Source organism: Salvelinus namaycush, chromosome 1 (genome assembly GCF_016432855.1).
Source record: "Salvelinus namaycush isolate Seneca chromosome 1, SaNama_1.0, whole genome shotgun sequence".
NCBI classification, from domain to species: Eukaryota; Metazoa; Chordata; class Actinopteri; order Salmoniformes; family Salmonidae; genus Salvelinus; species Salvelinus namaycush.
In genome coordinates, this window is record NC_052307.1 from 42,936,397 (window position 1) to 42,960,381 (window position 23,985).

At 43.3% G+C, this 23,985-nt stretch overlaps 1 protein-coding gene across 1 annotated transcript in view; it reads right to left on the minus strand.

Moving 5' to 3' along the window:
• Positions 1 to 2,811: 2,811 nt before the first annotated feature.
• Positions 2,812 to 23,985, minus strand: part of fbxl17 (F-box and leucine-rich repeat protein 17) — a 137,043-nt gene continuing 115,869 nt past the window's right edge. Inside the window, exon 8 of the mRNA XM_038988757.1 lies at positions 2,812 to 3,105. Coding sequence (XP_038844685.1) covers positions 2,893 to 3,105 — 213 coding nt within the window. The 3' untranslated portion in view covers positions 2,812 to 2,892. The remainder of the gene's footprint in view (positions 3,106 to 23,985) is intronic.

Here is a 23,985-nt window from a genome sequence, read left to right on the forward strand (position 1 = left end):
GATCCATGAATCCAGCCAGCGGGTTATTTGAGTCTGTCAATCATTCCAGAGAATTGGAAGCGCCAATGAGGAAAAACCTGCCAGAACCTTCTCTCCCCCTTCCCTCTCTCTGTCTCTCCTTCCCCCCTGTCTCTCTCTCCTTCCCCCTCTCTCTCTCCTCTCTCTCCCTCTCTCTCACCCTCCCCCCCCCCCTCTCTCTCCTCCCCACCCACCTCTCTCTCCCCCTCTCTCTCCCCCCTCCCCTCTCTCTCTCTCTCCGCCCCCCCGTCTCTCTCTCTCTCCGTCCCCCTGTCTCTCTCTCTCTCCGTCCCCCCGTCTCTCTCTCTCTCCGTCCCCCTGTCTCTCTCTCTCTCCTTCCCCCTCTCTCTCTCTCTCTCTCTCCTTCCCCCTCTCTCTCTCTCTCTCTCTCTCCTTCCCCCTCTCTCTCTCTCTCTCTCCTTCCCCCTCTCTCTCTCTCTCTCTCCTTCCCCCTCTCTCTCTCTCTCTCTCTCCTTCCCCTTCTCTCTCTCTCTCTCTCTATATCTCTCTCCTTCCTCCCTTCTCTCTCTCTCCTTCCCCCCTGCTCTCTCTCTCTCCTTCCCCCCTGCTCTCTCTCTCTCTTTCCCCCTCGCTCTCTCTCTCTTTCCCCCTCGCTCTCTCTCTCTCTCCTTCCCCCTCGCTCTCTCTCTCTCCTTCCCCCTCGCTCTCTCTCTCTCCTTCCCCCTCGCTCTCTCTCTCTCCATCTCTTCCCCTCGCTCTCTCTCTCTCCATCCCCCTCGCTCTCTCTCTCTCCTTCCCCCTCGCTCTCTCTCTCTCCTTCCCCCTCGCTCTCTCTCTCTCCTTCCCCCTCGCTCTCTCTCTCTCCTTCCCCCTCGCTCCCTCTCTCTCTCTCCTTCCCCCTCGCTCTCTCTCTCTCTCCTTCCCCCTCGCTCCCTCTCTCTCTCTCCTTCCCCCTCGCTCCCTCTCTCTCTCTCCTTCCCCCTCGCTCTCTCTCTCTCTCCCTCCCCCTCGCTCTCTCTCCCTCTCCTTCCCCCTCGCTCTCTCTCTCCTTCCCCCTCGCTCTCTCTCTCTCCTTCCCCCTCGCTCTCTCTCTCTCTCCTTCCCCCTCGCTCTCTCTCTCTCTCCTTCCCCCTCGCTCTCTCTCTCTCTCATACCCCCTCGCTCTCTCTCTCTCTCATTCCCCCTCGCTCTCTCTCTCTCTCATTCCCCCTCGCTCTCTCTCTCTCTCTCTCCTCACCCCTCGCGCTCTCTCTCTCTCTCTCTCCTTCCCCCTGGCACTCTCTCTCTCTCTCCTTCCCCCTGGCACTCTCTCTCTCTCTATCTCTCCTTCCCCCTCGCTCTCACTCTCTCTCTCCTTCCCCCCTTCTCTCGCTCGCTCTCTCCTTCCCCCTTGCTCTCTCCTTCCCCCTTGCTCTCTCCTTCCCCCTTGCTCTCTCCTTCCCCCTTGCTCTCTCCTTCCCCCTCGCTCTCTCCTTCCCCCTCGCTCTCTCCACTCTCTCTCCTTCCCCCACTCTCTCTCTCTCTCTTTACCCCTCTCTCTCTCCTTCTCTCTCTCTCTCCTCTCTCTCTCTTTACCTCTCTCTCTCTCTTTACCTCTCTCTCTCTCTTTACCTCTCTCTCTCTCTTTACCTCTCTCTCTCTCCTTCTCTCTCTCTCTCTCTCCTTCTCTCTCTTTACCCCTCTCTCTCTTTACTCTACCCCTCTCTCTCTCTTTACTCTACCCCTCTCTCTCTCTTTACTCTACCCCCTCTCTCTCTCTTTACCCCTCTCTCTTTACCCCTCGCGCTCTCCTTCCCCCTCGCGCTCTCCTTCCCCCTCGCGCTCTCCTTCCCCCTCGCGCTCTCCTTCCCCCTCGCACTCTCCTCCCCCCTCGCACTCTCCTCCCCCCTCGCACTCTCCTCCCCCCTCGCACTCTCCTCCCCCCTCGCACTCTCCTCCCCCCTCGCACTCTCCTCCCCCCTCGCACTCTCCTTCCCCCTCGCACTCTCCTTCCCCCTCGCACTCTCCTTCCCCCTCGCTCTCTCTCTCTCTCTCCTTCCCCCTCGCTCTCTCTCTCTCTCTCCTTCCCCCTCGCTCTCTGCCACGGAACAAAATCTGTGTGCACGTCTGGTCTAGAACTGGGAAAGAGCCAACTGGCTTGACTCAGTCCCACAACGCATCAAACATGTGTCATAACACAGAAATCCCATCCCATGTCAGAGTTGAGTTTCCATTTATTGAAGTCTTTTTTTCCACCTCCTCTACTCTCCTCCAGCCCCTGAGACTTGACTGACTATAGAAACTAGCGTAATGAATATCAATACCTGTAGCGCAAGAGAAGTAACATACGGTCATTATGTGGATGCTAGCAAGCAGGCTAGCTAGTGCTAAGTATCAACAGCCAATCCAGTAGGGGCTGGAAGCTATGGTGAGCTTCAAATCTGTCAATTGCGCCGTGATATCGCTGACTATTTGCATCAAGTTCAGCTTTCCCCATTTCTTTGGTCCCGCCCTGTTAACGCTCCCTCGCCCAACGTTTGCACTGCCCGATGGTCCCCCCCCGCCCACTTGACTTCTCTCCATTGAAAATGAATGGGTTCCGGTGTTTCATCGCCCCCTAACATGTTCAGCGGGTACGCACTGTTAGAGGAAGCAATATCCAGCGATTGACAAATAGCCCCCTACACAGTAACACATCAGTGCAACACAGAAACTGTCATCAACACAGAACCAGAGTCCAAGAGATGAAAAGCTCACGACAGCAATTTCACACACCATCACATTCATAATATAGGAGCATAGACGATATGCTGCCTTCACTACAGGAAAATGGCTATGATTCCAGGAACACATACACACACACACACAGAGAGAAATATGAATGCACACATCTGAGATGAGAAGTGAGGGAGCTACAGTATGTAAGCCCTAAACTCATAAAACATTAGTTTGATATGTAGGTGTGTGTGTGTGTGTGTGTGTGTGTGTGTGTGTGTGTGTGTGTGTGTGTGTGTACCTGTCGTTGATGCTCCAGTTGAGACAGAGGTTGAGGGAGCTGAGGTTCCTACACTTCCGGACCACCTCCATCACGGTCTCGTTGTTGAGCTCGGAGATGTGCCGCAGGTCCAGGCTGCTCAGGTTACGCAGCTAGGAGAGAGGACAGAGATAGAGGTCAGTAGAGAGACACACGTGTTCTGCTTTTCACCCCCACCCCACCCCCCATACATATACATAGCACTTCAATCAATCACCTGACCAAACCTGCGTGTACATATGACCTCAATCAATCAGCCCAACTACCTCGTACCCCAGGACACTTGTACTGTGTATAGCCTCGTTGTTATTTTGTGTTAGTATTTGAATTTGATCTATTTGTTATTTTTCCTTCTTAACTGCGTTGTTGGGAAAGGGCTCGTGAGTAAGCATTTCACGGTAAAGTCTGCACTTACGTGACGAATAACATTTGATTTGCACAGAGAGTCCTTCAGCACAAGAAAGTTACGAGAGGATTACCAACTCAACAAGTAATAACACAGGTATATTTTCTCCGATACACACTCGGGAAGGAGGATGGATAAGCCTACGCACACGCACACACACACACACACACACACACACACACACACACACACGTGCGCACCAGGAAGGCCGGATAATAAGTATTATTAAAAACATATACCATTTCTAAAACGCACAACGGGGAAGCAGGGTGTAAAATGTCACAGTCATGGCTAAACACAAAACAAGCTTCCAGTAGGTATTAAGATTAGAGGTATCATTGTCTGCTCTGTGGGCTTCTAGTCAAGACAGACTGGAGGTGGGAAGAGTAGGGCAGGGCAGCCTGGAGAATCCCTGGATCTGCTTCTCACTTGACACACGCGGAAACAGAAGTGTGTCTTCTTTTTATTTGCCAGAGACCGTGCAGTCTGAAAAACATCCGACATAACCATGTGGCCTGGTAAATACATGATGCATTAACCGTAGAGTTCACAGTGGCTTTACACACACGGGGTTGACAGTACAGGGAGGAACCGTAGTCGCAGTCATAATTAGAATGCATAGAGCTTAGTGTTGGTCACATGGACACCTACAGAGGTGGACAAAAATGTTCTACTGAGCGAGCAAACCAAGCCCCCCCCCCACTGTACATAGAACCCCCTCCTAACACCCCACACCCCTGCAACGGATTACAAAGCAGCACAGCTCTGGGGTCTGTACACCCTCCTCCCCCACATCTCATTTTTCCTGGTCTTCCACACCATTTTTGCCTGCCCCAACAGGTAGTTTACTAGACAGTCCCTTTGCCTGTTGGCTACGGTATACCTAGGCCCTCCAACATATAGCTTCACAGTCAACCCCTACCCTAGGCCTGTACACCACCCACCCAGGACAGAAAACAACCCTACCAACCTGGAAGAAGATAAATAGATGCTTCACTGTCTTCTCCTCCCTACAGAACAGACACCTCCTCCCCACTGATGGATCAAGGTAGCGATAGCCCGTGAATAATCCTCCATTGTAGATCAGTAGAGAGAGAGAGAGGTGAGACAGAGACAAAGGCAGAGACAGAGGTAGAGGCGAGACAGAGGCAGAGACAAAGGGAGACAGAGACAAAGGCAGAGACAGAGGCGAGACAGAGGGAGATGCGAGACAGATGCAGATGCGAGACAGAGGGAGACAGACAGAGGGAGACAGACAGAGGGAGACAGACAGAGGGAGACAGACAGAGGGAGACAGACAGAGGGAGACAGACACCCGGCAATATGATTCAGGATCAGACATGGGATCCGCCATAACGAGTAGGTTTCCCCTAAACACGCATACCCGAAAGATATAATATAATATTTTTCATTATGTATATGGTGTCCCAACAGCACATAATTTGAAGCATTCCATATGTAAACTCAGTACAAAATAATAATTTACAAACATTATCAAGGCTCACCTGATAAATACATATCCTAAAGCGTTCCCCAGTGATCGACTCTGGATTGAAGGGTTAAATTATTCATAGAGTGGCTGGTGTGTGTGGGTGGGTGGGGGGGGGGGGGGGGGGGGATATGGCTGCGTTGTTGGCAAAACAAAGAAAACGCAGAAATGACTATAAGACAAACCTCTCACTCACTGTCTCCGTCTAACATCCTCTCTCTTGTGATGTCAAATGTCAAAGGCTCGCCTGCACGCTCTCACGGACACACACACCATTTTGTATGGCTATTTATTCTGGGGCCAACACTGAAGCACAACTTCAAAAGTGGAATTCGGTCTTCAAATATGCTTATCTTTGCCCAAATAGAGTTTCTTGGCCAGCCAGTGGAAACCCAGCCATTGATGTGAATTATCCAACGAGAAACCAGGGCAACAAACCCTCAGTTCTGATTGGCCGATGTGCAGCTGGGTTGTATGCGAGTGAATTAGCATAGGTCTGCATAAACGAGGAGAGTAGCACAGTCACGGCTGAGACTCTAACTTTGTTAAACTCCAAAAACCACAATGGGGTAAAATTCTACATTTTGGAATGCGGATCGAAAAATATCCCTAAATCCCTCAAATAAAGAAAGAAAATCTATGTCAAGAAAATAAAAAAATCCATCACGTTGAAAGGAGTGACAGTATTTGTTGTCTCACTGTTGATAGAATATAATGAATAGAGTTTTGGGCCTATATGCATCAGGATAATGAATCACTTCCAGTTATAAGATCAGAGTTGATACTAATTCATTACACTGATCACAGAGAGAGAGAGAGAGTGTGTTCTGGCATGTTGTTCCTCATTGGCGCTGCTTTTTACCGTAGCAGTTTCACTCCTGTGAGTTGGCAGGAAGGGTTGGCTGATTATTCACAGTGTTAATAAAAACACTCAAACCTGTGAAACACAGCTGCTCTGGGCTCAGCCTACGCACGCGCACACGCCAGATTTTCCTCACTTTTGTATTAATCACATTGGGAAACCGAAGGTCCAGTGAACTATTGCCATGGAGAAGAAAGAAAAAAAAAAAATCAGCTTTTTGGGTTTATGATTTTAATTATGGAAAAATTCGGTGTTTTCTGTTCCAGCGTGTGAGATGATGAGCGGAGCTCGAGGTTAACACCGCATGGAAGTCTGTTCATTAATCAATACATTTACAGTAGGAAAAAAGAGAGGGAAAATATAAATGGTAACAGGTAGCCTAGTAGTTAGGCCAGTAACCAAAAGGGGGCTGGTTTGAATACCCGAGCCGACAAGGTGAAAAACCTGTTGCTGTGCCCTTAAGCAAGGCACGTAACCCCAATTTGCTCCAGGTGCCGTACTATTATGGCTGAACCTGCAAAACACCACATTTCACTGCACCCATCTGATGTATGTGACAAAAATATATATATATACACAGTACCAGTCAAAGGTTTGGGCACACCTACTCATTCAAATGTTTTTCTTTATTTTTACATTGTAGAATAATAGTGAAGACATCAAAACTATGAAATGTCACATACGGAATCATGTAGTAAACAAAAAAATTGTTAAAACAAATCATTTATATTTGAGATTCTTCAAATAGCCACCCTTTGCCTTAATGACAGCTTTCCACACTCTTCGCATTCTCTCAACCAGCTTCACTTGGAATGCTTTTCCAACAGTCTTGAAGGAGTTCCCACATATGCTGAGCACTTGTTGGCTGCTTTTCCTTCACTCTGCGGTTCAACTCATCCCAAACTATCTCAATTGGGTTGAGGTCAGTTGATTGTGGAGGCCAGGTCATCTGATGCAGCACTCAATCACTCCCCTTCTTGGTTACCAGCAAAGCACCCCCACACCTCCTCCTCCATGCTTCACGGTGGGAACCACACATGCGGTGATCATCCGTTCACCTTCTCTGCGTCTCACAAAGACACGGCGGTTGGAACCAAAAATCTCAAATTTGGACTCATCAGACCAAACAACAGATTTCAACCAGTCTAATGTCCATTGCTTGTGCTTCTTGGCCCAAACATTTACATTACATTTTACATTTAAGTCATTTAGCAGACGCTATTATCCAGAGCGACTTACAAATTGGAAAGTTCATACATATTCATCCTGGTCCCCCCGTGGGGAATGAACCCACAACCCTGGCGTTGCAAGCGCCATGCTCTACCAACTGAGCCACACGGGACCAAACAAGTCTCTTCTTCTCATTGGTGTCATTTATTAGTGGTTTCACGCAGTCTCCTCTGAACAGTTGATGTTGAGATGTGTCTGTTACTTGAACTCTATGAAGCATTCATTTGGGCTGCAATTTCTGAGACTGGTAACTCTAATGAACGTATCCTCTGCAGCAGAGGTAACTCTGGGTCTTCCTTTCCTGTGGCGGTCCTCATGAGAGCCAGTTTCAACGTAGCGCTTGATGGTTTTTGCGACTGCACTTGAAGAAACTTTCAACGTTCTTGACATTTTCCAGATTGACCGACCTTCATGTCTTAAAGTAATGATAGGCTGTCGTTTCGTTTTGCTTATTTGAGCTGTTCTTGCCATAATACGGACTTGGTCTTTTACCAAATAGGGCTATCTTCTGTATACCCACCCTACCTTGTCACAACACAACTGATAGGCTCAAACATATTAAGGAGGAAATTATTTCCACAAATTAACTTTGAACAATGCACACCTGTTAATGTAAATGCATTCCAGGTGACTATCTCATGAAGCTGGTTGAGAGAATGCAAAGAGTGTGTAAAGCTGTCATCAAGGCAAAGGGTGGTTAATTTGAAGAATCTGAAATATAAAATCTATTTTGATTTGTTTAAACACTTCTTTGATTTCTGCATGATTCCATGTGTCATTTCATTTTTATTTATTTAACCTTATTTTAACTTGGCAAGTCAGTTAAGAACAAATTCTTATTTACAATGACGGCCTACCCCGGCCAAACCCAGACGACACTGGACCAATTGTGCGCCACCCTATGGGACTCCCAATCACGGCCGGTTGTGATACAGCCTGGAATCGAAGCAGGGTCCGTAGTGACGCCTCTAGCACTGAGATGCAGTGCCTTAGACCGCTGCGCCACTCAGAAGCCCCAAGTTTTGTTGTCTTCCCTATTATTCTACAATGTAGAAAATAGTAAAAATAAAGAAAAACCTGGTGTGTCCAAACTTTTGACTGGTACTGTATATATATTATATATATATTTTTTTTTACTCAGTTCATTCAATCTTTTTTATTATATATATATATATATATATAAATTACATAGACATTATTTATTTTGAATCATTTTGGTGAGAATATTTTTGGGAATACATGTCTGTGCAGACTCCTTGTGAAGCTAGTCATAACAAACCAAACAGTTACCACAGAGCATGGAGACTAGCAAACGCTACAGAGCATCACATTATGAGGGGGGAAAAAAGAGGTTTCTAACCAGTAACTGATATATAAATACAACTGAACTGTGCGTATCTAGCCTTTAATTCACAGTTCCGTTAGTCTCAATTATTATGGTAACATCTTTTTTTTTAACTCTCCATTCCTTTACTGTAAGTCTGTATCATGTGGTAAGTTTCAGTTCAAATATATTTTCTATGTTTTTGTGGACCAGCTGGTGAGGTTGGCTCCCACCTGCCTCCTCCATAATTAAACACGTCTCAAAAGCAGGAAATGAGAGCACAGGTCAGGGATCAAATAGAAAATGTCACATTTTATGAAATACATTTTTTAATGGTTCACCTTTAAACAAACCGGGGCGAGAGTTTTCGGAAACTTTAGATTAGAGTTTGTGTGTGTGTGTGTGTGTTGCCAGTGCACGGTGCCATGACCAACTGTGTAGCGTCATGTGCCAGATAGGAAGCTGGACCATAGTCGATACCACATGGAAAGGAAATGGCATGGTTAGAATACTGGACCCTGAACTATGAGGTCATTGATTCTAGTCCAAGACCTGTGTGACCGGCCCAGTCTACTCCTGCCATAGACACATAACTAGCTTACAGGCTACAAGATCAAAGGTGGTTAGGACTGACAGAGCTGGCATGGCTAGTAATAATCACAGAGACTGTGTATAACTTAGGCTGAATGTTGTGACCATGCCACACTTTCTAAGAGGAGTAACTAAACAGGTTTGTTAGTAAGAGAAAAGTCAATATGGCAACTATGGAATCAAGGAGCACACAGCTATGACCAGCATGGGCTGAACAACAGTTGTCCTTATAACAAGAGTTGTCTTCATGAGTTGTCTTAAAGAGTTGACCAAGGGCAAAGCAATGCTAGGTGTAGTGTTTCCCGTCTCGCACGCTCTCTTTCCAGAGGTGTTGCATGGTGAGAGGACAGGACACCTTCTGTTTGTTTACCAAGGTGTGAGAGAGGAGAGTGAAGGGGCAGGGTGGAGGTGTGAGTGAGAGAGGTGTCGCTGGTCCACATTCAAAACACCAGCACATCAGATGAGAGAGACACACAATATCGCACAGGTCATTCCACACTAGTCAGCTTTCTGGGTCAAATGCCTAACAACAAGGATATAATAATACTGAATAATGATATGAATTTGTTCTCCATTTCTCTCTCCCTCCCTCGCTCTTCTTATCCGTTTCAGTCAGGAGAGCAGAGCTGTGGCAGGGCTATCCCTCTGGCATCAAGCCAAATCTCTCTCGCGCTTGCACTCGTCTCTCTCGCTCCCTTTCTCTCTCTCAGCTGTTGGTGTATAAGTTTGTATGTGATGTGCGTGCGTAGTGTGATGAGTGTGTGCACGGGTTGTGATGCATGTGGTCATTTAGATTGGTGGTTTGGAGAGTAAATGACCCTCTATTGGTCCAGCCCTCTCACTGCCCTCCCCCTACCACTGGCCACAGGCTGTTATCTATACCAGCACACACAGGATTAGAGAGACAGAGGAGGGGAGAGAGAGAGACAGAGGAGGGGAGCGAGATAGAGAGTTATTTGATTTGTTTTGATATCAGCTGCTGGAATCAGTTCTTTCGATATCAGCTGCTGGAATATCCAGGGCCTTTATTCTTCAGCATGTGTGCGTGTCATTGTAAATAAGAATGTGTTCTTAACTTACTTGCCTAGTTAAATAAAGGTTAAACAAAGTCTTCAGCATTTGGCCTGAAGAGTAGAGACCAATGATTTATATACACACACTATATAACTCATAGGGGGCACTGTGCTGAATCCACCGTCCCTACATCTTGGCACTCCCTAACTATCGTAAAAAGATATATCTTGTAAGCTATAGAAATGCATGTATTAAATGTCTACATTCGCTTTTGCTACATGTGTTCTCTTACGGACACCTTATTGCATACTTCTAAATGATGTGATCTAAACATACAAATATATATATTTGTTTTTAATCCTTAAAGTATAATTCTTTGAAATCACTAATGTTACTGTCCCCACTACAAAACAAATTGTTAAATACATGTAATTTTGTCTTTGAAACATTTAATTGAACACTGTAGAATTCCACTCATTACTATGGAGGACTACTCCTACTGGGGAGTGCTAATATGGCTGACCAGTGGCTTCAAAGCCTCTCAAAAAAAAATTATTTAAACTTTATTTAACAAGGCAAGTCAGTTCAGAACAAATTCTTATTTACAATGACGGCCTACCAAAAGGCTAAAGGCCTCCTGCGGGGGCGTGGGCTGGGATTCATAAAAAAAAAATATATATATGTATAGGACAAAACATACATCACGACAAGAGACAATTCAACACTGCATAAAGAGAGACCTAAAACGACAACAACATAGCATGGCCGCAACACATGACAACACTGCATGGTAGCAACACAACATGGCAGCAGGACAACATGGTAGCGGCACAAAACAGGGTACAAACATGATTGTGCACAGACAACAGCACGCAAAGCAGCCAATGGCCAATACATAGCATCAGCAATACAGGGTTTATATACTTCAGTGGTAGAGACCCTGATTTTATTGTTATCAATAATAAGAGAGGCATATTATTGCCAGAAACATGGTGTAGAGCCGATGTAGCTACCCACTGTCCATGTAATTACAGAGAGCTCATTGTACAATCACAAAAACAACAAACACTGGATAGAGAGAAAATCAGGAATCAGAAATTCCTAAAATTGGGAAACGATCACATTTTGTTGAAAATAAAAATCCCTCACAGAGAGATGTATTTCTCTGTGCTATATATGTACCGCCCTCGGAGTCTACTTACTATTCAGATGACATATTCTCTGACCTTGACTTAGAGATATGCAATCTTCAAACCCAAGATAATGTGCTGGTATGTGGTGACCTTAACTCTTCCCGATTCAAAAAGCACACGGGGAGACAACTTTATAATTGACCACAATTGATTTAATCACTTGAATATGCCCCCCCAGAAATAATTATGACACCACCATCAACAAAAACTCTGCTGCAGCGTGGCCGAAGCCTGGGTCTGTACATTGTCAATGGTAGGGTACGAGGAGACTCTTTAGGACAAGGGTGTCAAACTCAAATCAGTGCATGGGCCATATTGAAAAGAATATATAATAATTTGCGGGCCAGACATATTCTATTATGTTTGTTTTTTACAAAACAAACATGCATACACCCTCGACCCAAACTGGCCATTGTTTTATTAGAAAAACATATGGCCCTTTATAAAGTTAACTTATGTACATAGGATGCTGTATATAGCATTTTAACATATTAAAACAAAAGAGGAAAATAATACTGGTCCAGCCTTTGCTGCTATGCTTTCAGATGTGCATAATATACTGCAACCCTAATCAAAAAGTATTTCACTCGAAATGACAAAAAAACGCAGCTAGGTTGATGTAACATTTAAACGTACATTTTTTTCCCAATTTGCATGGATCACCCATCTGGTTGAATGCAGCATTGCTGTATTTTATATTCCAAAACAATTGTCGGCCTAGCTGAGTAGCCAGCTAAGGCTACTGCTCAAATGTTGTTGTGGAGCTCCACTTGATTTGAGCCCCACCTCTTTAGTGTAATACATTTTTTTATTTATTGATTAAATTTATTATGGATCCCCATTAGCAGCTCTTCCTGCGGTCCAGAAAAATTAAGGCAGTTGATACCATTTAAAAAAGGGCACCCAGGCCCCTACTCCAATACAGAGTAGGAGCCAATACATTATCGACAGTACAAAATCCATGTTATCGTGTGTGTATGCATATGTTTGTGTTGCTTCACAATCCCCGCTGTTCCATAAGGTGTATTTTTATATAACTTCAATGCTTGCATCAGTTACTTAATGTGGAATTGAGTTCCATGTAGTCATGGCTCATTGTAGTCTGTTCTGGACTCGGGGATTTGAAGAGACCTCTTGTGGCATGTCTTGGGGGTATTTTTATTTTACCTTTATTTAACTAGGCAAATCAGTTAAGAACAAATTCTTATTTTCAATGACGGCCTAGGAACAGTGGGTTAACTGCTTCGTTCAGGGGCAGAACGACAGATTTTTACCTTGTCAGCTCGGGGATTCGATCTTGCAACCTTTCGGTTACTAGTCCAACGCTCTAACCACTAGGCTACCTGCCGCCCCAATGCATGGGTGTCCGAGCTATGCGTCAGTAGTTCAAACAGACAGCTCGGGTAATTGAACATGTCAATACCTCTTATAAATAGTGATAAAGTCAATCTCTCCTCCACTTTGAGCAAGGAGAGATTGACATGCTAATATTAATATTAGCTCTCTGTGTACATCCAAGGGCCAGCCGCGCTGCCCTGTTCTGAGCCAATTACAATTTTCCTAAGTCCCTTTTTGTGGCACTTGACCACACGACTGAACAGTAGTCAAGGTGCGAAAAAACTAGGGCCTGTAGGACCTAACTTGTTGATAGTGTTGTTAAGAAGGTAGCGCAGTGCTTTATTATGGATAAAGCCACTTACAAACTTTGTCTCTTTTTTTCTTTCTTGAGTAACGCAGCTCCAAAATGCAGGTGTTTCAGCTTAGCTCAGTGCTTTCTGTGGTGGCGGGGCAGCCAGTGGAAAATACAAAGTGTAGCGGCCGGTAATGTTCTCTAGTTGCGCAGTGATTGGCTCAGTATTCCGTCACTCATGGGGACACTACGTCACCGCAAAATCTACGGGTAGAGCTTTAAAAGTCAAATCCCTTGGGTGCTGCCATAGACTTACATTAGAAGTGCCCATCCAAGAAAGCTCAAGGTCATTGGCCACAGATAAAATGATGTCAAATCACGTTATATATACCGTAGCTTTGATTGGACTGATCACGTCAACATCATACTTTCAAAATCTTAGCATGCAAGCAGTCATCATCATGAATCAAGTCGACAATCTACTGGCAAATCCTTTTCAATCTTGTCATAATGAAGAGAAATTATAGACAAAACGTATCGGTGCTCATTGGCCATTGGACATAAACATTATACAACAAGTTGGAAATCGCAAATCCAACAATGAGTGGTTTGGGAGGAATCAGTGGCTAACTGCAAGCGTTGCAAAGCAATCACTAGCTTGCTATTCAGTGGAGTGGGTGTGTGGTCCAAGTCTGGGTTTAAGGATCTCTTTTCCAAGCTTCAACAAGATGGGGCAGAAAAGGTTGAATAGATTGGCCATGCTGTCAATCCATCATGATTTCTGCCTTGTTCAAAACAATTGGAAACTCGTAACTGGGAAATCTCAGACTTCAGTGAGTTTAAGACAACTGGGAGCTCAGAAATAAAATGAGCTACAACTGGGAAAATACGTTTTCAATGGTCATCCAACTCAAAAATCCAAGTCGGGAATTTGTGCCTCTTTCTAGAGCTCCAAACTGAAGATCACTGACGTCATGGTTCGACCTTATTAAATCGCCACAAGTCGGATTTGGCATGTGGGTCTTATGTTTGACACATGCGCTTCAGGAAGACATACCTATTGCTCATCTCTTGATCAGTAGCACAATTGATTATATGGTCACAGATATGGACCATTTCTCTTTTAGTACATTCACAATTAAACCCCTTACCATAGCTGCGAAAAGTAGGGGTGCTGAGGTAGTAGTAAAAAAATATATAAAAAATGAATAATCTTCACAAAAATAGTGCACTGGGCCTTTACTAGTCCTGTATTAGCGGACCGATATAGCGCGGGCAAACCCCACTAGACAAAAAAAATACGAATTGCACCCCCACCCCCAAACTACTTCCCGCAGCTATGCCCCTGACCCCTCTGTCTGACCACAACCAAATCACTGTGTTCCTCAAGAGGACTGAGAATTTCAATGAAAAATATACAAAACCCAGCAAGCTGTACAACATCCCTAAATCATTAACTGTAGATGGGCCCAAAACAGCACAAATTAATTCCAAAAAGCAATCATAAGTCAAGAAATTCTACCACTATTGGAAATCCCCCAAAAAGTATCATACCCTTACTGTATTGAAGGATTACATTTTAAAACAAGTATATATATTTAAAAGAACAGCAAAAAAAACAGATGTACATTTTTAAGAATTGCTGGTTTGACAAAGAATGCAAAATTCTGAAGAAAGAATTAAGGAAATTATCAAATCAAAAACATAGATATCCAAACAACTAAGTTTTATGCCTTAAACACTGAGACACTTAAACATTTGTGACCCGTTTAACGAGGCTAGGCGTATGTCGTACGTCACTACTTCAGAGGAAAGGTATTTGAAATATAATTTTTTTAATACAAATGCATTATTTTTGCAGGTTTCTGGATCGAATCCCCGAGCTGACAAGGTAAAAATGTGTCGTTCTGCCCCTGAGCAAGGCAGTTAACCCACTGTTCCCTGGGCGCTGAAGACCCCTCTGATTCAGAGGGGTTGGGTTAAATGCGAAAGACAAATTTCAGTTGAAGGTATTCCGTTGTTCAGCTCATCTGCAATGTAGAAACCGGTGTGTCTGTTGTCCCTTGGTGTCTGTGCTCTTGTAGAATACTGGTTGAGGGGTGGAGATGATGTAGTTAATTATTCCATGCCCACGGACATTCAACCACCCATCAGCGATGATTGCAATACAGTCTGCTTTCTCTATGATTTGCTTGACCTTCACTTGAACTCTGTTGAACTCTGCATACAGCAAATTAGTAGTTAAAGATTGTTTGGTTGGAGGGCTGTATGCTGGGCAAAGAACATTCATAAATCTCTTCAATACACATTGCCTGTGAGCATCAGAGGTGAACCAGTTGCATACACAGCTCGAGCAAGACATTCATCAGCATTTCTCTGACTACATTCCTCCATTGAGTCAAAAAAACTTCTGATTCCAGGAGGCCCATGAGCTGTTGCTATCGATAAGGTGTCTGATTCATCATTTTCACCTCGAATAGAAGTAGAGGGACTTTTGTCAGAGGTTGCTTGTTGTGAGCTCTGAGAGAACTTTATGCACTTGGCCAGATGATTCTGCAACTTAGTTGCATTCTTCACGTATGATTTGGCACAGTATTTGCAAATGTACACAGCTTTTCCTTCTACATTAGCTGCAGTGAAATGTCTCCACACATCAGATAGTGCCCGTTGCATTTTCCTGTAAAGATTAGAAAAAATGAGTAAAGAAAACCCAAATACAACTCCTTTGTAAGATAAATGTTTTCAAATGAAACATGTATGGAAAGAGGTGAATTAACACTCCTCAGTTAGCAGGCTCAAGCAAGCTAAAACCCACATGGTAGCAAAAACTAACTAGCAGAAATTGTTAACATTTTAGAAATGATTTAAACACACTTTGGTGTAAGCTACTATTTACTAGTTAACAAAAAAGAATGTATGTCATATAAAGTATATTCACCCCACCCAGTATTGTAATCAAAACTTACCAGAAAGCATGTAGTCCTAGGCTCAGACAGTGTACTAGTGTGGGCTCAACAGCATCTCATTAGTGTGCAAGATCTTGAGAATCAGCTGTACATGTGTTGGAAGAATGCACTGTGCATGCAAAGGGTTGCAATTCCATTGAACTGGGGATAGGTTCATCAAAATATGCCACAAGACCTAGAATTGTCTTGTGTATCCCACAAAAAAAGGTTCACTGTTAGAAGCTAACTGTTTTGATTCATTTTAGCAAAATTCCAGGGCTTAACTTCCCATGGAAAATGTCCAACCCTAATAGTGACCCATCCACTTAGCTAGATGTGGCTAGGGGTGGTGATCGGCTATGAAAAGCCAACTGACATTTACTCCTGAGGAGCTGACCTGTTGCACCCTCGACAACCACTGTGATTATTATTATTTGACCCTGCTGGTCATCTATGAACATTTGAACATCTTGGCCATGTTCTGTTATAATCTCCACCCGGCACAGCCAGAAGAGGACTGGCCACCCCTCATAGCCTGGTTCCTCTCTAGGTTTCTTCCTAGGTTCCGGCCTTTCTAGGGAGTTTTTCCTAGCCACCGTGCTTCTACACCTGCATTGCTTGCTGTTTGGGGTTTTAGGCTGGGTTTCTGTACAGCACTTTGTGACATCAGCTGATGTAAGAAGGGCTTTATAAATACATTTGATTATAGCATTTCTTTCACATGGCTCATCAATTTATACAAGTGTGTCTGGGTAAGCGTCCTCTAATAATTATTTAAAGCATAAAATATTTTTTATCTGTATACTTCCTGTTTTTGATATTGCTACTATGCTAGTAACCACTTCACTGTACCGTTTACACCTTCTGTATCCTGTGCATGTGACAAAGAAACGTAGATTTTATTTGATATAGTGTGTTTACCAGAAACGGCAATGTGAAGTACAACATAACCTGCACCAAAGTCAGATTTGGATATAGGCCAAGGACTACATAAAGTGTATTTTTACCTGGAGATGGATACTACTTTTACCACTTCTAGTCTTGAAATCTTTCGTTGTTTACTACACTACTCACTATATGTTCAGCACATGGCCTCACAAGTGAATGCACTAAGAGATGGGTGGGGCTAAGGCTTAAGATGATGTGAACGACGCTGAATGGGTGTAGACAAAGAAGAGCTCTCCAGTAGGTGTACCAAAATATTCAAGGGCCATTTTCTCAAAAGTGGGGTTTGAAGTACATCAACTTTCAAAGCAGAATTACTTTGCTATTGTTCCTCAACTGCAGTATATGGTATACCGTTTTCTATCTCTGAGTCTCTACTTTGATCCAATGGGAAAAAAACACAATTTCAAATCCTGCAACATCGTACCAAATTCCAGGTGGTGGTTCACATTTGTGAGCATCCATGGGGGTGTAAGGATGGGACAGGCCCGCTTTTGTCCCCATCTGGTGGCTAACTGACTTGTTACAAGGTGTGGCAGCTCTCCACAGAGACTTAATTGACTGCAGCTGCACACCTGGCTGCAAATAGGGCTGCAGCAGAACATAGGCCATGCAGTGGCATTCACACAGGAGAGCGAAACATGCTGAAGCTCTGTTGCAATCGTTGGACCAGAACCCTAATTATGATTAAGGTTTGAAGCTCTCTCTGCCCTGGGGTAAAATACTATCTTCCCCAGTATTTATGGCCAGTGTTTGACTTGGAGCATTTGCTATGTTTAAGAACTGAATTGCCTTGTCTGACTACCACGTATGTGACACTCCACCTATGGAGTTGTGACACATAAGAAAACCATCAGTATAAAAAGATTGAACATACCCGAAAACAACTGTGCCTAATTGAGGAGTCCATAAATGTAAATTATTTCTTGGACCATTGGAAATCACTCAACAAACAAAAAACATAATAATTGGAGACACAAAATGGAGATAGAGTATGGATTAGTCAACTTAAAACCGTATGTACAACCTCACCAAGGCCCGAGACACCGAACATATCCATGACAAATTGCAGAAATTTGAATTTTTCATTAAAAAATCCACTAGATTTCCACATCACTGAACAGGAATTGAGGACAAAATCCTGTGGTAACAATGGCATATTAAACAAGATAATTAAACACAGTTCTGAAAAATTCCAATTGGCCATCTTACAATTATTCAATCTAAGTGTAGGCTATATCCTTGACACTTGAAATTGACTCAAAACCCTTTAAGAGTAGAGATACATTTTTATCCCAAAATTAGAGGCATCTGTGTGAACAGTAACCTGGGGAAGGTACTTTGTAGTATTATAAATGCAAGACTTCCTTATCGTGTCTTCAGCAAGAGCCCAATTACATGTTTACCGAATTACCAAACATCTGATCATATTTACAACCTCAACTCCCTTATTGACACCAAAGTAAACCAACATAAAAATCCTCTCCTGCTTTGTCTTTCTGAAAAAAACATTTGGTTCCATTTGGCATGAAGGTCTCCTCTAAAAACTTATTGAAAGTGGTGTTGGGGGAAAGATATGATTTGATCAAACCTAGGTATACAAACAGTAAATGTGCAATACAAATTGAATGCCAATACAGGGATGTATTCTAAGCCCCCACTCTATTTAACATATACAAAATGTACAAAGCATGACAAACTGACCAGGTGAATCCAGGTTAAAGCTATGATCCCTTATTTATGTCACCTGTCAAATTCACTTCAATCAGTTATAGACAAAGGAAGGAGACAGGATAAAGAAGGATTTTTAAGCCTCGAGACAATTGAGACATGGATTGTGTATGGATGCCATTCAGAGGGTGAATGGGCAAGGCAAAAGATTGAAGTGCCTTTGAACGGGGTATGGTGGTAGGTGCCAGGGGCACCGGTTTGAGTGTATCAATAACTGCAACGGTGCTATTTCTTTTACGATCAACAGTTTCCCGTGTGTATCGAAAAGGGTCCACCACCCAAAAGACATCCAGCCAACTTGACAGCTGTGGGAAGCATTGGCGTCAACATGGGCCAGCATCCCTGTGGAATGCTTTTGACACCTTGTAGAGTCAGAGCCCAGACGAATTGAGACTGTTCTCAGAGCAAAAGGGTGTGCAACTCTATATTAGGAAGGTGTTCCTAATGTTTTATACCCTCAGTGTATATAAATAAATTGGGAAAATTATTAGACAAGTCTACAGCACCTGGTCTCACCCTGTATGACACGAAAGTTGAATTCCTGCTGTATGCAGACGATCTAGTTCTGTTGTCATCCACAAAAGAGGGTCTACAACATAATCAAAATATCCCTGACAAACTTCAAGACAAAAAAACATGATTTTCAAAAAAACATCCAAATCCTAAGGCTTAAAACAGAACTTCATAGTTAGAATGAAAGACATAGAACACACTAAAGTCTATTCATATCTGGGCTTAAAAATAAGCTATATGGGTAATTTCTGCTTGGCTGCCAATGAACTGAAAGAGAAAGCGAGAAGGGCTTTTAAGGGCTTCCTGTGACATCACTCGAGCGATGGCATCTTTCTAGACAAGCGCTACCCCTGCCATTGAAAATGGAAGTTGGGTTTGAAAATACTTTTTGACTACCACGTATGTGACACACTCCACATATGGAGTTGTTACACATAAGAAAACCATCAGTATAAAAAGATTGAACATAACAGAAAACAACTAGTTGAGAAAGATGCTGAAGCCCTCACCAACACCTGACGATTCTGAGGAACCGCCGTCATCACCAACTACAGTAGCATTAGCTCAACTGCTAATGGTGTGGAGGCAATACTGCAAGATATATGCAAGTTTCGAGAGATGAACGGAAATCTGGAGAAAATATCTATCTCCGTGGCTGGTTTCAAACAATAAGTCACCAGGCTGGACGGACGAATAAATGAGGCAGAGCACAGGATCAACGAAACGGAGAATGGATGTTCCCGTAATGGCAGACTACTGAGCTACCTGCTGACGAGAGAGAAACAACTTGAACTTGAAACAACTTGAAGCAAACAGCTCAAGTCTTTTTTGTGAAGATCAAACGCGAAAATTTACGGAATCTAAAAGAATTCCCGAGACTGGAGACATTGAACTGGGTCCAAGGTTTTCGGTAAGAACTCTTAAAACTTCCACCTGAACTTGACCTACAGCTGGAAAGGGCGTACCGGTGCCTGACACCGAAGCAAGTACCCCAGCGAGTCCTTGGTGTTGAAATTCTTGAACTTTCAAACAAAGCAGATGGTGATATTAAAAGCATGGAACAAGAAGGACCTGTGCAACAAGGAAATGAGAATTTCCATTGACAATAACTACAACTCAACAGTACAACGCAAACAAAAAGGATACACCGGTATCATGACAGTTAAAATAAATAAAAAAATCAGGTTCCAGTCTCCCTACCCGGCAAAGCTGAGCGGGATACAGGTCTTCAACTCGGTGTGGGAAGCAGCAGAAGCAGAAGGACTCCGCCCCCTGGGTATCAACATCAACCTGTCCGAATGGGAAATGATGGAACGGGAGTGACAGCGCATTGGATGGCACACTGCTGGAGGCGGAGCTCGGAGTGGCACGGAGAGAGAGACAGGTCGTTCTCCAAGACGCAGTTCAACTTTTTGGGCAGTCAAGGGAAGACCAGCGCTGAATACTGTAAATGGGTGAGACAGTCCTAGGGACTTCTTTTTTATATACATACACACACACACACATACATACATAAATACATACACACATATACCTAGTACGAATGCACAAAGTTGTGAGTGATAATGAGTGATAATGTGAAAGATCGTCATAGTCAAATCAAGAGAAAGAAAATCCAAAACGCAGCTGAAACAGTGCCAAGTAGTCTTTCTACAAAAAACACATTTATCTGGTATAGAACACCGGAAACTTTGTAGATCATAGACCAAGTTATTTTTCTTGCCATCAGTCAGGTAGGTGTGGGGTGGCCATTCTAATACAGAGGATGGTTCAATTTTCTCATTCCTCTCAACTTCAAGATACTGAAGGAAGATGTATTTTGATTAATGGGGGGGACAGATGCCTCCTTACTTAATGTTTATGCTCCCACTGATAATAACCTGCAGTTCTGGATAAGGCAACTGGGGTGCTTATAATCGGAGGGGATTTTAATTGTGTGACGTCAAACAATCTAGACAAGCTTCCTGCAACCAACGTTCTCTCCAAAATGAGTAAAGCACTTAAGAATAGCTGTGTTAAGGCTGGATATCTGGCACCATGTGCATCCTACTTTTTATTCTAGCCCACACAACACTTTTTTTCCCAAAGAATAATAACTAAGTGCGACATACTACCTACCCATCACTACCTACCCATCACTGTCCGACCATCGGCCAGTGAGTCTCCAATGGGACATAAGAAATAATATAATGTCTAAAAGATGCCTCTTTAACACTGGATTACTGAATGATATAGAATTGAAGGTATTTGTTGAATCAGAGACAAAGCAACAGCTTGAAATCAAAGCTTTGCCTGAAATGTCACCTGTTACTCTCTGGGAGTGTGCCAAAGCGTACCTGAGAGGGCGTATAATTGACTTCGCGTCTGTAAAAAAATAAAAAAAATAAGTGAGGCCTACAGCCACGCTTGAAAATAAAACATGTGAATTACAGTGGCAGCATAAGCAGCAGCAATCCCACATCTTAAAGGAGATGAAAGTGGCAAGAGTGGAACTTAAAAAGCTGTTTTCTGGAAAATTATGTAATCTAAGGCTCTTAAAACATAAATATTATGAAAGTGGAAAGGGGACTTGTCGTCTATTGGCATACCAGGCTGCATCTACTATAAAGAAAATAAAACCTACCATTAATGATACTTTTCTAACAAAACCCAGCCATATTTGTGATGCATTTGCAGATGTGTAAAACACGTGATACATGCAAAAATGTGGAGGAGATTAAGGGCTTTCTTTAGAGCGTTAAATTGCCTCCTATTTCAGAGGAAGAAGAAAGAAATGGACGTGCCGATCACAGAAATTGAAATTAAGCAAGTGATGATAAATCAAAACACTGAGTCCTTTACAAATGAATTCTATAAGACATTTGCTGAAAGTCTCTCCTATACTATTACACTGAACAAAAATGTATACGCAACATGTAAAGAGTTGGTCCCATGTTTCATGAGCGGAAATAAAACGTCCCCGAAATGTTCCATATGCTCAAAAAGCAGATTTCTCTCAAAATGTCAGGACAAATTTGTTTACATCCCTTTTAGTGAGAATTTCTCCTTTGCCAAGATAATCCATCCTGACAGGTGTGGCATTTCAAGAAGCTGATTAAACAGTATGATCATTACACAGGTGCACCTTGTGCTGGGGACAATAAAAGGCCACTAAAATGTGAATTTTTGTCACAACACAATGCCACGGATGTCTCAAGTTGAGGGAGCGTGCAATTGGCATGCTGACTGCATGAATGTCCACCAGAGCTGTTGCCAGATAATTGAATGTTAATTTCTCTACCATAAGCTGCCTCCAAACCGTTTTATAGAATTTGGCAGTACGTCCAACCAGCCTCAGAACCGAAGACCGCGTGTATGGTGTCGTGTGGGCGAGCGATTTGCTGATGTCAACGTTGTGCACAAAGTGCCCCATGGTGTAGGTGAGGTTATGGTATGGGCAGGCATAAGCTACAGACAGCGAACACAATTGCATTTTATCAATGGCAATTTGAATGCACAGACAGTGGCAAGATCCTGAGGCCCATTGTCATGCCATTCATCTGCCACCATCACCTCATGCTTCAGGTTTTCTGATCCACGCCCCTACTTTTTTTTAAGGTATCTGTGACCAACAGATGCATATCTCTATTCCCAGTCATGTGAAAGCCATAGATTAGGGCTTAATTAATGTATTGCAATTGACTGATTTCCTTATATGAACTGTAACTCAGTAAAATCTTTGAAATCTATCTTGATAGACGCATATATCATCATATAATGCTACCCCCATGAATTACTGTTATCCACAAGGAAGTGAAAAACCCTACAGAATGCGGATCTTATAGACCTATTTCGCTCCTGAATTGTGACTACTGCAGCTTAACAAGCATACTGTCACAGACTGAAGCGATTTGTCAGCACTATCATACATCCGGACCAAACAGGGTTCATAACAGGGAGGTACTCAGGAAATAATATCCACAGGCTTCTCAACATCATGGCGCACTCCCGGAGAGTAGGAGATGAAGCTGTGGTCCTCTCTCTGGATGCAGAAAAGGCCTTTGACCGGGTTTCCTGGGAGTTTCTAGCCTAGACATTGATCAAATTCGGTTTCGGGACAAGGTTTCTAAGTTGGATACAGGTATGCAAACTGGTGAGGGTCCAAAAAGATGACACTTTTTTTTGTTGCACTGAAACATGCAAAAAATCCCTGCTAGGGGGAAATGCAGGTTAACTAATTAAACAACAAAGAATATGATCTTCAAGATCAGTCTCTGTGTGTAAAATAAAAAGTGGTTCATGTGAACCTAACTCACAGCTAAAAAATGTAAAGAAAGCAATCCAATGTTATTTGTTGCCTAGACTTTACTGCAAATGAGAAAAAAACAATACACTAATATCGCAGTTAGCCATGACAGCCTTTATGATAGAACGCTTGTGACCACACACATAAATATTGCACTTGGGAAAAAAACATCTTAAAGTAGAAATAGAATGAAACAAACCGGCATTCTCTTTTTGCTCTATTATAGTGGCCACTATAGACATCGATCAAGTGCACAAGGCTACATGTGTGCGAAAAACGTTCACTGAATTGTTTTCTTTTTAAATAATCTCCCCAACCTCACACACGTGTTACTGTCAAATTCAACACAACACAAGCAATATCTTTGGGCTACACATTATTACATTGTACACTTTCTACCTGTGGACATCTGTTCTACAAATGTGCCAGCAGAGCATGATACCCTTTGTTGGCATACTTGATCTCTTTCAGGCAGAGTACACCTGGCATACCCCTTCTTATCCACTGTATTGAAAAAGTGTGTGGTGTTCCTTTCACCTTCTATAGTGACGTCCAGTTTAAGCCAGGCCCAGCTCCAGCTACACTTGTTGAATAACAAGCAACGCCTCATTTTCACCTAATTCTCTCATTCTGAAAATTAACCACATACTGTAGAGGGAAAACACAGTTCACAGATAACTAGTTATAGTTAGCTAACGAACAAACTACTAATATTTCACACAGATTGCCAGGGTCCAGTAAGCAGCTAACGCGTTATAACTTGAGGGACGGCAAGGAGTCGTAGCGAATTGGTTAGATTACTAACGTTAGCTCATCTGACCTTGTAACGTTATCG